The sequence below is a fragment of the Sminthopsis crassicaudata genome, chromosome 3, assembly GCF_048593235.1.
Source record: "Sminthopsis crassicaudata isolate SCR6 chromosome 3, ASM4859323v1, whole genome shotgun sequence".
Lineage (NCBI taxonomy): Eukaryota > Metazoa > Chordata > Mammalia > Dasyuromorphia > Dasyuridae > Sminthopsis > Sminthopsis crassicaudata.
The window spans coordinates 427,920,447-427,936,023 of record NC_133619.1 but is presented as its reverse complement, the minus strand read 5'-3'; the positions used below and the strand labels follow the sequence as shown (position 1 = coordinate 427,936,023).

At 33.3% G+C, this 15,577-nt stretch overlaps 1 protein-coding gene across 3 annotated transcripts in view; it reads left to right on the top strand.

The window, feature by feature from the left end:
* PPP1R1C (protein phosphatase 1 regulatory inhibitor subunit 1C) overlaps nucleotides 1-15,577 on the top strand; it is a 177,337-nt gene that overhangs the window by 81,968 nt on the left and 79,792 nt on the right. For 2 of the 3 annotated variants that reach the window (XM_074302952.1, XM_074302951.1), the window contains exons 3-4: nucleotides 6,336-6,373; nucleotides 10,351-10,422. In XM_074302952.1, coding sequence (XP_074159053.1) covers nucleotides 6,336-6,373; nucleotides 10,351-10,422 — 110 coding nt within the window. The remainder of the gene's footprint in view (nucleotides 1-6,335; nucleotides 6,374-10,350; nucleotides 10,423-15,577) is intronic. The other variant, XM_074302950.1, reaches the window with a different exon arrangement.

The window sequence follows — 15,577 nt, the reverse complement described above, 5'->3', positions numbered from 1 at the left end:
CAGCCAGGGTTAGAATTTGAATAGAATTCAATGGGTTTTTTAAAATAAGGAGGAAACTGTGCTTGGGGTGGGGTCCCTTCCCTGAGGCAGAGTCCAAGGAGATTTTAAGAGTTTTGGGGTTTCCTCATCAATACTAGGTCAACTTCAGATGGCATCTCAAAAATATTCTGGTTTCCCACTTTTTGATGATCTCAAGCTTATTAATATCCTTCTTATAACATGGTACCCTAAAATGAAAATAAAACTTCAGTTATTGGAGAATAGGACATACTATAATGGAACTTCTAGGATCCTGCTTCTGAACAATATGCTTTTTTAAAATGAAGCCTAATATTATAATAATTTTTGTTGCTGTGATATTGCATTATTGATTTACATTGACTTTGAAGTTTACAGACACCCAATGTCTCACATAGACAGACAGACAAATAGAGAGACAGAGACAGAGAAAGACAGGGGAGGTAGAGAGGAGTGGTGGGTGAGGAAAAAGGGGAAAGGATGAAAAAAGTCATCAGACTGACATGTGGGACTGGGATGAATTTTCTGAAGTATTTTCTGCCCCTACTTCACTCATTACTTTGTTCTGTTGCCTCAATTTTGTTATTATTAGCTTCCCTACCTGAAATTCAAAAGAAAAATCTGGAAAACCAGATCTCTCAGCCTGTATCTATATGGCATAGAACTGATTTAGCTAATTCAGTCATAGAAATACTTCTTGGGGGGAGGAGGAAATCACATAAATTAGTTTGATTGATTGGAGCAAGTATTTGTGTAATAATAGTTGATTTCTTCCTCCTCCTCCTTCCTATTGCCTATCCTCTCTTTCATATTAACTCAAACTCCTTTGTATCATTTTTATTTGTGTACATGTTTTTTCTGGCCTTTCTCCCCCAGCAGATCATAAGCTCCTTTAGAACAATCTGTCATATCTGTCTTGGTATTCATGAAAATATTAGCACAGAGCCAATGCATATAGGAAATATTTAACAGCTGTCTGCTAATTTTGCTGAAATTCTTTTATTGCAAGGCTGCTGTGTATTGACATAGTTTTCTTGTGCAATGACTAATGCAGTAAGAAAAATATAATCCTGGATGATTAGATTCTATTTCATTCCTATTAACAACTTGTCTTAATTTCTACATAGATTTCTTGAAACTTTCTTGAATAAAACAACTTTAAGACAACCCAGTGACATTTAAGAATTCCACAGATCACAATGCTGCCATTGTTAAAACTGTTCCTCCCTGATAACTCAAAGATGAAGATGAAAGTATTTGCACCAAAAGAGTGAAATATTGAATATAATGTTATCACTATCTTTCTGGCTTTCTACTAGATTTTTACAGAGATTGCATAAAATTCAGGGTATTATTTTTCTCAAATGACAATTCTATTTCTTCCCTTGTTAAAATAAGGAAGACAGAATTTGCTAGAATTATCCAGAACTTCCATTCACATATTAGATACTAGTCTTTTCTAGAAGCCAAAACAAAAATACAGTAAACAGTGTTAAATACTATTCATTCAACCAGTACATTCCACCTAAAGCTATTTTGGCTTGCTAAATTGGATGTTATTATTATACAATCAACATTGAGAAACAGAACAATTTATATAGTCATTTGACCATTAACAAGTATTTTTAGGTGGTACAATTACTTGATTCTCCTAAAATAGGTCCAATTGTTTTAGTGATAGAGACTGATCTAAAGGTCAGCAGCATTAGCAGCAGACTCATTTTAGCTTATAGGTTGCCCCAGAAACTTTTCATTCTGGAAGATCTTTTTAACCTTGAAAGTTCATGCCTCAAAAGTACTCTCCAGCCCCAGGGAACCTTCTTTTTTATTTTAATAGTAGCTTTTTATTTTCAAAATATATGCCAAGATAGTTTTCAGCATTCACCCTTACACACCTTGTATTACAAATTTTTTCTCTCTCCCTTTCCCCTACTCCCTCCCCTAGACATCAAGTGATCTAATATATGTTAAATGTATGCAGTTCTTCTATGCATATGTTATGATGCACAAGAAAAATCAGATCAAAAAAGAAAAATGAGAAAGGAAACAAAAAGAAAGCAAACAAAAAAATGGAAATACTATGTTGTGATCTACACTCAGTCCCTGAATGTAGATGGCTTTCTCCATCACAATTGGGATTGGCCTGAATCACTTCATTTTTGAAAAGAGCCAAGTCTACCACAGTTGATCATCACAAAATCATGTTGTTGCTATGTACAATGTTCTCTTGGTTCTATTTACTTCACTTAGCATCAGTTCATGCAAGTGTCTCCAGGCCTTTCTGAAATTATCTTGCTGATTATTTCTTACAGAACAATAATATTCCATAATATTCATATACTATAACTTATTCAGCCATTTTCCAATTGATGGATATCCATTCAATCTCATTCCTTGCCACTATAAAAAAGGCTGCTACAAACATTTTTGTACATGTGAGTCCCTTAAGGACCATTTTAATGAGAGAATCAGATCAGTAATCTCTTTATATCCCATCAGGCTACTCTCTGAACTACTTCATTATGCTTAGGTTTCCTCCCCTTATTTCCTTCACCTTCTCTTTAAGTAGTATCTTCCCCTTTAGGAAGTAAGTTCCTAGATGATTTTCTTTTTGTTTGTATTTATTTGTAACACAGTAAACTGACTTATGGTATGTACTTCATCAATGTTTATTATTGGAAACCAACCCATGGTAGGATGTGAAAAAAGCCTACTGTATATTTTTTTCTAATATATTTTCCTGTATAATTGTTATGCTTTGGGTCAATTAAAGGTTAAAAATTTGAATAAGTATTTAATTTAAAATATCTGTCTATGTTAAGAACATATATTTATGTAGAGAAATTGAGGAATTAGAGGTAGAGAAGCACGATAGAAAGCACTTGGGATAAGATCAACAAGAGAGAAACAAAGATGAGTTTATTATATAAGTTTACTACAGAACAGCTGAATAGAATGAGGAAACAGATGATGAGTTTGGGAAACAAATCACAAGCTTTTCATGGAGAGATGATGTAGTAGTTCCAGATAACATATAAATTGTCCAGACATCTCATGGAATTTTCCTTTTCAAACAGAGAAGCTAATAATTTTGAACTTGGTTCTACGACAATTTCATAGAATAATCAATAGAGAGAACTTCCATTTCTGAACATATAAGAAGAAACTGATTTTCCTGTAGAAAAATGAAAACTACAACTTAGAGTTTGTGATAGAGGAATGGAAAATCCAGCCATAGGTTCTTAAGTTCTCTATATTTGAAGGAAAGATTTTTCAGTGGCTTCAGCAAGAAGATCTCATTGTCTGATATTACATAAGAAGACAACCCAGGAGGAATGGAAAACTCTTAAGAATTAGGTTTTAAAAGTATGAATATAAAACAGTTTCATAGAAGAAAAGGGGAAATTTAATGAAGAAAGTGAAATTTTTAAAAGTCATATAGTGAGAGGGGCAGCTAGGTAGCACAGTAGATAGAGCACTAGCCCTGTCATTTACTTTTGTTTTTAATTTTTGTAACCAATCATGATTAAATGATTTGCTCAGTGTCAACAGAGCTAGTCAATGTTTGAGACTATATTTGAATTCAGGTCCTCCTTATGCTAGGACTAATGCTCCATGCACTATAATACCTAGCTACATTTATTAAGACTTAGGATATGGCAAGCACTGCATTAAGTTTGTATTTACAAAGAAAGGCAAAAACATGATCTCTGATGTCATGGTGGTCAAATTTCAATGAAGTGGGAAATGCAAATTACTATGTATTTATAAAACACAGAATGAATGGGAGTTAATTTCAGTGAAAGACACTACATATTAGACTTGAAGGGAGAAGAAGGAAAGACCAGAAAAGGCTTTTTGCAAAAGGTGAAATTTGAACTGAATCTCGAAGGAAGCTAATGTAGCTAGGAGATAGAACTGAAAAAGGAAAACATTCCAGGCAAGGGGACTAGATATTAAAAAGAAACCGAGTAGAAAAATGAAGCATCATGTAAGAGAAACAACAAGGAATTCTGTATAACTGAATCATAGAACAAATAGAAAGGATTAATTTTTAAGAATGGAAAGATAAGAAGAGACCATATTGTAAAGAACTTTGAAAGACTGACAGAAAAGGACAAGGACAAATAGCAGATAATAAATATAAAAGTGGTAAGTCAGTTTTAATCAGTATGCATTTATTAATCACCTACTATGAGCCAGACACTGAATTAAGCATTGGAGAAATAGTAAAAGGCAAAACATAGTTATTGCCTAGGAGGAGTTCACAATATGCAATCAATTATGTTCAGACTGGATCAGAAAAGGTTTCCTGTAGAAGGTGAAATTTTATTTTATTTTATTTTTGGGGATGCTACAAATTGAGATTTAATAATATGAATCAAATCCTTAAAAACTTGTGATTCTTCCCTCTTCTTCAACCTATTACATTCAATCAAGTTATCAAATCTGCTCTATTAGATTTTTTTTTATTTTCCATAGTATTTTATTTTTCCAATTATATGCAAAGATGATTTTCAAGATTCATTTTTGTAAGATTTTGATGCAAATTTTTCCCTCCCTCCTCCCAAAGATAGCAAACAATCTGATATAGGTTATATTTATTTAATCATTTTAAATTTTTTTTGGTATTATTCATGTTGTGAAAAAAAATCAGAAAAAAGGGAGAAAAACATGAGGAAAAAAAGTGAAAATACTATGCTTTGATCTGTATTTAGTCTCTATAGTTCTCCCTCTGGATGCACATGACATTTGTGGAGAATGGATTCAAGTGAAGAGAGACTAAATAGGGAGAACATCCAACAAGTTAATACCATAGTCCAGATGTAAGGTAGTGAAGGTGGTAGCAGTATCAGAGGAGAGAAAGGAGCCATGAAGGTAAATTTTGGTCACAGATTGGATAGAAAGGCTAAGAGAGAGTGAGGAGCTGAATAGGAAATCTAAGTTGTTCATAAAAGGCATTTCCAAGAATACCAAAATTCAGAATGTTTAGATTGGCAAGGAAATCAAAGCAAAAAACAAAACAAAACATTTTCTAGCACTTTGGGAAGGACAAGGAGAATCAAGGAAAACACAGGACAATTGCTAATGGTAAATGATAGACAACAGAGAGATATCACATCAAATAACCTCTTCCATATACCCCTTTCCCTTCCTTGGTGAGTTGCCTTATTTAACAATTAATAAAAAAATTATTAAAAAAAAAAAGTGGAAGGAGATAAAAAAAAATCAGAAAAACTAAACAAGACATCAAAAAAGTTCAAAATATATGCATTGTTTCATAATTGCGGACCTTCTACTTCTACAAATGAATGAAGTAAACCATATTCTCTTAATGTTTATTTGGGATCTTGCTTGTTCTTTGTTATTTTACAGCATTGACTTTTGATTGTTTTGTATTTGTTATTCTTCTAACTGATATAATCCTTGTCCTATAGTTCATGGGTATGTTGTCTTAACTCTGCTTACTTCACTCCATATCAGTTCATGAAAGTCTTCTTATCTTCATTTATCTTATTCATCATTTATTAGAGTTCCCTGTAGTAGTGTTTAGTAGTGTTCCCTGACATTCATTTGCTAGTTTGTTTATTATCACCTTCATTCCCCTACTTCCTCAACCATTTTTTTGTTACTGTAAAAAGTGTTGGTATAAATATTTTTGATGTTTATGAGAGTTTTCTTCTTTTCAGTGACTTTCTTTGGTGTATATGTTTCCTAGTGGAATCTCTGGATCAATGCTTTCAGAATCAGTTGAACTGATTCATTTTCACTAACAATGAAATAACATGCCCATCTTTCCACAACCCCTTCAACATTGACTAATACTATCTTTTATCATCATTAACAATTTTTTGATAATCAAGTGAAAGCTCAGAAATGTTTTGATTTGCATTTTATTTATTATTAGTTATTTAGAGAATTTTTCATATAGTGATTAATGTCTATCAAAAAGCAATTATTAAGCATCTACTATGTGCTATGCACTGTGCTACCAACTGGAGATAAAAAGACAAAAAGAGAATCCTTTCTCTCAAGGAGCTCATAATTTGATGAGGGAGATAATATGAAAACAATTATTTAAACATTATTTGTTGTATATAGTATTATATATAATTTTTTCTCTAGCAAAATTGAATTGATTTTCATTAAATCTTGAATGGGTGTTTTATATAAAGCAGTGTACCATATAAAGAGGAAGGTGAAAAGGGAACCCTTGAATCAATAATTTTAAACTTACAGCAAATCTTAATTGAAGCTCCCAATTTATATTGATATATATAAAATTCCCTGATATGTTATGTCTTCTTTTTTCATAGAAATAGATGAGAAGAGGGTGACCAACTCACAAGGAGAAGTAAGTTAATTACATCTTTTACATATATACATATATGTCTTTGAATTCTTTAAAAATATATATTTAAAATATAATCATTTGAATTTAGCACATTATTAAACTTTATTCAAAATTCCATAGATTTTATGTTTTGTGGTAAAATACAAGATAGCATTATATGAGATTTTTACCTTTCAAATAATCCAGCTTTGCCCTACAAGGTTATAGGAGCTGAACCTGTGATTTCATTGATCTGGAACAGAGTCAGTGATCAGACACACAGCCTGCAACATTCCAAATGCTTCTGAATCAAATTAAAATGAAATTGGGAAACATATTTTAAACATAAAAACATATTACCATAATGTGTTTGTTTGTTAATCAACATTTATCCTGAAAGAAGCCTTGTGTATGGTTTCCTTGCCCCCATTTATATTTGAATTTATCACCAGTGCTCTGTCAGAACTTCTTAAACCTTTTCCATTCACAACCACTTTTTGCCCAAGAAACTTTTACATGACCCCAAATAAATAGGTATATAAATTATACATATGTCTGTATAATATACAAATCAAACATTTATTGATAATAAATCATAATTTTACAATCCCTGCATTCAGTTATATAATCCACTGTGGGGTCACAATCCACAATTTCAGAAGTTTTGCTGTAGAGAGCATCCAAAAATGGAAAAAACTTTCTGTGCCAATAAAAATCAGCATCTGCAGTGAGACCAGCACCTGGTCTCAGGGAGCTCTCTATATTAGAGCACTGAAGGATCAGGTTTATGAAACAGCATGACACAGTCAGTATAGATCAAAAGTATGTTTTGAATCCCTAACTTTCTGGCTCTTAGGCTGATTCTCAGTCTACTTATCTCACTAAAGGGGTCTCCTTTAAAATACTATGTGAAATCCCTGTTTCTTATTTAAATCTATTCAATTCCTTTAATTTTCTAATTATTGTAGAAAGCTGCAGCAATAACAATCACAACCACAAATAACTCCCTTTAAAAGAAAATAGAAAGCATCCTTACATGTTCCTACTCTAACTGAATGACTCTTAAAAGCAGCTATGTGGCACAGTGAATAGGATTAGACCTAGAGTCAAAAAGAGACATTTTCAAATAGAGCTTTAGATACTTCCTACATACAGGACTCAGGTAACTTAAACTTAGTTTCCTCAACTGTAAAATGATACTGATAATAACACCACTTACCTCCCAGGATGTAAGGACCAAAGTAAATAATATTTATAAGGCATAGGACCTGGTGCATAATAGGTGCTTAGCAAATGTTTATGTGGTGGTGGGGTTTTTTTGTTTTTTCTTTCCTTTCTCCTGCAAAGTGCAATTTGGTTTTTTTCTTACTTTCAGACATATTCAAATGAAAATCATTGTATTAGTAATAATAGTGAAATCATTATGATAGTAATGCATGATATTGATTATTTCAATTTTAGAGCCAGGTACATTCTTGAGAATCTTTACAAATGGGTCATTACCAAAAAGAGATTATCTAGAGAACTCACCTTTCACTTGCGCTTTTATACATTTATGGAGAAAATATGCAATTCCTATGGTAAACCAAACCTTATGGTGGTCAGATGTGGTTGAAGTTATAGAATTAATTCCAGAGATATCTACTTCTGTCAGATGTGTCAACACACGAAAGAGTGTGCATTATATTTTCCTATGTTTAACTGTGTCTTAGGTCTAGTGCCAAAGAAAACATTCAAAGAAGTGGGGGGTGGAGGAGGAGAGGGGGAAATGCATCAAACTATTTGCTAGTTTCAAATTGACCAGATAACTTGTTTACTTAATGGAAATTTTCACTTTTTAAATGGTTATTTTGCCATCATATAAATACAGCCATCCTGATGCTCTGTGTGATACTCTAAAGAAAACCTACAAGAAAGCCAAGGATCACATATTAAGGCTAAAAAGCATGAGAAATGTGTGCACAGCATGATTTTTTGGCTCACCTAGTTTGTTTTTTGTTTTTTGTTTTTTGTTTTTTTTCCAGAATAGGTTTGGAACACTTCTCCCCACCAGCCCCTTCCCCTAAAAATAAAATATGCAGAGTTGGGATTTGTTAGGCAAAAATAAACATTTCAGAAACCCAATCTCATTAACAAAGGTTCCTACCTCCTGGACTTTGAAATGCAAATTGAGAAATCATTATAGAACTGATTGGCTTATCTGAGAGAGAGAAATCCTAATTTTTTTTTTTCTTATCTGAAAAAGATCATCAGAGAACCTTTTCTGGTTTCTACACTAAAGTGAGTTCCTGTTTTTTCCAAAGTCCTTCTTCTGTAACCTAAGCCTGACCCTGTATCTCATGAAATGGGATTGTTAAAGGCAAGTTTTGTCAGGAAAAGGAAAATGCACATTTGGAGACCAGGACAAAGAATGGTCCCCTGACTGAGCTATTTCGGCTAAATGAGGCAATGAAACTGCTCCTGTAATTTCTAGATGATTACAGATAAGGATTACCTCATTGTTCCTAGGAAGCCCCATAAGGATTCATCTTTTCCAAGATTCTTTACCTTGGTGCCCTTTTGTTTTTACCCCAAATTTTTTTCTTTTGTTTCTGTCATAATTTTTTCTTTCTTCTGTTTTCTGTAAACATCACAGAAAGAAGCAAAACAAAGATGTTGTTTCTAGCTCTGATGTTTATTAGGGGAACAAGTTTTGAAAACTAACCTCCCAGGTTGCCTTTCCTCTGTGAGAAAATATACCTTATCACCCTTGGGATAATCTCTCTTAAGCTCTTAATGTCACTGACTCATATTTAAGGGTAATTATAAAGAAGTGAGCACTGGAGTGGCCTGTAAGCTCAGTCTATGTCAATAGTGTAACTACTGATTAGAAAGGTAATGTGGTCTTAGATTGCATAAAGCTGAGAGCCTCAGGAGAAGATTGTTCTGCTGGATTCTGCCCTCATAAAAACATGGCTAAAATATGCTTTTCAGTTCTGGGCAGCACATTTTTGGAAGGGTAAACTACAGCACATTTATAGGATGGTGAAAGTTCTTCAGATCATGCCATGGGATGATCAACTAAGGGGGACTGTATCCCATGAAATGAGATTGTTAAATGCAAGTTTTGTCAGGAAAAGGAAAATGGGGACTGTCTAGCCTAGAAAGAAGAATATTTCATAGAAATACAATAGCTGTATTTGGTAAATTGGGAAAATATCATGCAGAAGAAGGAGTCAATTCATTTTGCTCATTTCAGAGGACAGAACTAGGAAATGGTTTGCAAGGATAGAAGCTAGAAAGAATCAGCTTTTTCTTGCTACAACTAGGTAATAGCATACTGGAATGAGAATCAAGGAAACCTGAGTTCAAATCTGGTTTCAGATATTTACTAGCTGTGTGATCCTGGACAAGTTGCTTAACTTGTTTCTTCATCTGTTAAATGAGTTGAAGAAGGAAATAGAAACACACTCCATTATCAGTCAAAAATATCTCAAATAGTTTCAGGTAGAGTCCCAAAGGCTAAACTAACTGAAAAACAAGACAACCCTATTCAGAAAGGAGAAAGAACTCTATTCGTAGGTAATAATGATATTAGCTAGTATTTATATTAAGCTTTAAGTTTTGCAAAGTACTTTTTAATTGTATAATTTGAGTCTCCAAAATAACCCTAGAAGACTGGTACTATCTTTATTCCCACTATTCAGATGACAAAACTGAGGCTATGGGATTTTGAGTGATTTGTCCAAAGTCACATAGTCTAATCAATGTTGCAGGTTAGATATGAATTCAGGTCCTTCTTCTTCCAAGCCCAATGCTGAATACACAATGTTACCTAAATGCTTTCATGGATTTATTTCAGATTTCTTTTGACTAAATCTCTTCCAAGTAGCAATGGAACATCAGAGAGAGATGCTTAGAAAACATATTACAGATACTTCCTATACAAAGCTGCTTAGGGTTTGAGTATCTGTTGATTTGTTAAGCTTTTTTTTTCTCTTTCTCTCTTTTGTCCTCAGTCACAGAATGCATCTCCTAAGCAGAGGAAGCAGAGTGTTTATACGCCTCCTGCTATGAAAGGTACTGTGCAGGTACTGTTTCCTGTTATGCTGACATGTGTAGCTTTAGACCATTGTAGTATTGTATATGCTTCTAAGACCAGTGTTCTTTACTTAGATCCATTATTAATCTATAAGCACTGATTAAATATTTGCTAAATCAATGAAGCAATAAATATTTATTAAGTTCCTACTGTGTATTAGATATTGTGCTAAGTGATGGGGATATTAAAAAAAGGTAAAAGAAAGTTTGTTTGTTTGTGGGGTTTTTTTTTCCCCCAGCAATTAGGTGGTTCAGTAGATAAAAGACCAGATCTGTCCTTAGGAAGATCTGAGTTCAAATTTGCACTCAGATACTTACTAGATGTTTGACTCTGGACAAGTCACTTTACTCTATTTGCTTCAGTTTCCTCACCTGTAACTAGAGAAGGAAATGGCAAAGTATTCCAATATTTTTGCCAAGATAATCTTAAATCTTAAATAAGAATAAAACAGCTGAACAAGCTCGATTAGGAACCACTTCAATTTATTCAGAATTTGTATGTAGGTGTGTATGATTGGGGCAGGGAGCTTGACATGGTTGATGATCACTTTAGAAAAATCACTTTTGAATGATTGAATGAAGCATGAGCTGGATTAGAGAGAGATTTGTGACAGGCAGGCCAACCAGCAGGCTATTGAAGTCTAGGCATAATGAAATGTAGGCCTGCATCAGGGTGGTGACAGTATCAGAGCATTATTATAAATTATTAACCAAACTGCTTGAGCTGGAGTAAGTAATTTGAATTCTCCAGGTCTCAACTTTCTCATTTATAAAATCAAAGTAGTGAACCAAATGGTATCCCTTCAGGTTCTAATTTTTCCTGATTATAATTCAGTTTAAGAAAATAACAATGAAGAGGAGTAATATGGAGAAGTTTTTTTCTATTACATTTTTAATGTTTTTCTTCTCTTTTAAAAATCTTTGAGCAAATTGATCAGATATCTTGACTGTTATTTTCACTGACCACTGCTTGTTAGAGTTCCTTCGCAATTTTGAAGTTCCCACAATACTAGAGATTGGGTATTCTATAAAAAGTATTACTTTGTGTCAGGGCAGCTTCTGGAAGAAATTCTAACAAAGCTGCTGTTGAGTATAAAAGTAACAACTGTTGAAATAATGTCTTAGTATCTTTATTTAGACACTAGCAGAGCCACAAAAGCTAAGTATACCTCTAAATAGGTCCTGTAAAAAAAAAAAAAAAATGCATTAATATTTGATCAACTGCAGCTGAGAGTAGGGAAGTGGCCCCCACTTTTTACAAAAAATCATTCCATGGCATGAGGAGGAACATGTGAAGTCTAAGACACGATTTTGTTATCTACTTCTTGGGAAAGCATATATGTACTGAAAGAGAAAAACCTTTAGTAGCTGCCCTTGCCTGTTCCAGCTGTAGAAGGGCCAGCTGAGCAGCTTCCCCAGAGAGTTTAGAGAGGAACCTGAACTTAGAAATATTTCACCATATGTTCTCCTCAGGCTTTAGGGTTTTGAGTGAGACCAGGAAAGGACCTTGCATAAAAGAAAAAACAAAAAAAAAAATGAATCGCTGCTTGTACTAGTCAACTTCCTTTCTCGAGAGCAATAAAACACCATGTTTATTTTTTCATGAGACTATAACAAATAATCCAGGTCATCAGCATCACTTTCTATTCTGATACAACCTGTGTGGACAAATAAAAATGCTGGCTGCTGAATTTCATTTCTAGGAAGGTAGCTTCTGAAATATGTGTGAAATAGCATTTTAAAGACTTAATCAGCCTTAGCATGAATGAGACAGCAGAGAGATACACAAAATTCTCCCCTAATTCTATTTTAAGTTAGTCTATTCAAATAAAGTAGGGGCGGCTGGATGATGCAGTGGACAAGGATAGTAGTCCTGGAGTTAAGAAGAGTCATCTTCCTGAGTTCAAATCTGGCCTCAAACACTGTGTATCCCCAGACTCCATTTCTTCATCTATAAAATGAAATGGAGATGGAAATAGCAAACAATTTAAGTAACTTCCAAAAAAAAAATCATAAATAGGGTCATGAACAGTCAAAAATGATTAAATAACAAAAATGAAATAATGTTTTCTTTATAGTATAGCAGTTTTATTTTTTTAAGAAAGATCTTTAAGTATAAGTTATAAGAGCTAAAAGTTGTTATTGTATTATATATGACTCTAGAAATCATGGTAATATTATGAGTTAGAGCATTTAGAAAATATAATCTCTGGTCCAGTGATAATTCATGAGTAGAAGGAATGTTTCCTTTATAATTGACTTGACCTTTTTAATGATCTAGTCAATTCCTAGTGAGAAATGAGAGGATTACTAAACCTTGCTTCTTTTCCACAGCTTCAGCTTCTTAGATAAACCAGGGAAATTTCTCAGAAACACAAAAGATCTGGGGCCATTCTTCTATTGCCACACAGGCCAAACAGGAACAACAAAAACACTCACCATTATTCTCTAATCTATACAAATTCCATCTCCCTCTTCATAAGAGCTTGAAATTAATTTTTAAAATCAAGAAATAAATATTGGTTAAATGTGACACATTCTTTATTAATTTGAATCTGAAGGGTGATTTCTTTGATATGGGGAACCCTGAATGAAATTCTTCTATCAATATAGATGACACCTCCTTTGCAGTTTTTATTTTAAAGAGTTGCCTGGAGGCACTGAGTAGTTAAATTATATGCTCAGTCATACAGTCAATATTTGGCAGAGGTCAGAGACTGGACATAAATTAAGGTATATAAATTAAATATTGGGACAGACATTTAAAAATGTATGTAGGAGACAACGAAGTAGAATTTCAGTGCACAGGGCACAGAAAACAATACTGTTTCTCTGAAATGCAGATACAATGTAAAATATAAAGAAAAGAAATAGCTAGAACAATGCAGCTAATAATGCATCCGGCCTACTTCTGAAAAGACAGGATATAAGAAACTGGATTTGAAAAATGTGATGGGCAAGCCAGTGCTTAAAGCCCGGAATACCTCAATGTATTTTGGATTATACACAAGAAAAATGGTCACATACCAAGCATAAAAGATTAGAGGTCACCAATCAATCAAAAGTATCTATTCTTCAACTACTACATGCTAATACTGGGAAAATAAAGACAAATGTGGAGCATTTCTGGGCACATAGAACTTATATTTTATTAAAGGAGAAAGTATGCCCATAAATTAGGACAGCAAAATGGTGGGAGAAGAAAGTGTCAGGTCTGAAGTCAGAAGACTCATCTTCCTGAGTTCAAATCTGGTTTTAGATACTTACTAGATGCATGACCACACAAAGCTCATTTGCTTAAATTTTCTCATCTGTAAAATGAATTCAGGAAAAAAATGACAAACTACTCCTGGTTCTTTGCCAAGAAAACTCCAAATGCGGTCACTAAAAGTTGGACACATCTAAAAAACAAATAAAAAACAGCAATAAAAATGCACTTGAGTGTATACAAAATGGATATAAGCTCTTTTTAGTATAAGGATTCATTAATCTCTCATTTCCCCTTTTTTAATCACATAAACCCAGAGAAGAATTTACAGTAATTATTTTTTTTTTAATTTCTTTATTTCCTATCCCTTCCTGATGTCCTCTCTCTCTGATGTCCTTCTCTGATGTCTCATCTTCCTGATGTCCTTTACTCTCAGGGTGGCATAATTTCAGATTTTCCATCAATACATGTTGCACAATATGAATGAAAGTGAAAGTGACAGAAATAAATCCCTGTAAGGAAATAGGCTTACTTTCCCATAATCCCTTATAATGCAGAGAGATTTGAAGTTTGTCAGGAAAGGACAGCTTCCTAATCAATCACCCTACATGTTTCTTTGCAGTGGATATATGGGTCAGGTTTCTTATGTTCCAAATGAGCAACTAAAATTTTAATTCTTGTATATTCTTGTATAGCTTGTGCCATTTGAAAAGAAAAATCTTGGGGCAGGAAATTGACTGACTCATCTTCACTCTTGCTTTTTTTTTTTTTTTTTAACTGGAATGCATTTGGCTGAAGACAGCAGAGAGAGTGCTATCGATTTAAAAGAGAATTAAATACTAATCATAGCAGATGACCAAGTAACTGCTGTGCATGCATAAATCGTTTTGGGGCTCACATTGCCATCTTTAATGCATGGCCAATGAGTCAAGTGATTCATTTAGCTCCTGTAAAAATGTTATTTTTTAAAATTCCTTTTGTACCTGTTGATTTATTGTAAGAGACTATTACAGGGACTCCAGAGTCTAGTGATTATGGTTCTGATATGCCTAAGAGCATTTCTTTGGAATACTTGCAGAATACTGCAGCTATTTATTTTCCTCTAATGATAACATCAATTTTTAAATCTCTTTTTCATTTCAAATCCTGTTCTTATAAAACATTCATGAAAATAAGGACTTGACCAGGAAAGAAATAAAAGAAAAATGGACTGAATAAGAATTAAACAGACAATTTAAAAGGAGCTAGTATTATATTCTTTCTTCTATTTGCAAATTTAATTTGCAATTTTTATCTTTGCATTAGACATCTTACAAATCTTTTTTCTCAAAAAAAAACTGTTTTAATTTCAATATTTCTTTTTGACTTAGGAATTTAATATTAAATTTCTTTTGTTATATTTCATTTCCGTTGAAGAGGTTACCATCTTTATAAAGTACCGTAGCAGACTAGATGGAGTATCCATGGTCTTGAATTAAGGAAGCCCTGGTTTTGAATGTTAACTTCCAATACTTATTGCTATGGGATCTGTACAAATATCTCAATCTCTCTGAGTATAAATATTGTTATGAGGCCCAAATTGGATACTATTTGCAAAATTTTAAAGCATGTTAAAATATGAATTATTATCTCTGCTTGTGTTTGTTTCTCAGAGGAACAGTTGCAACCAATTTATCTGTGCTTTTTTTCATGCAGGTTCTAGGTGAATGCTATTTATTTCTTAGTTAATGAGCATGGGTTCTAGATCTCTTTGAACTTTTTTTAAATTCCATCTATCATACCTCCAAGGTGTTTTCTCTGAAGGAAGTTAACAGTAGAATACTTAAAATTTTCTATCCTTCTTTGAACCTGTAATTTATTAGAAACCATTGTTACTACAGTGTATGGACCTGATCTACAACATAATTCCTTAAGCCAATTTTCTTGGGATCTAGTGA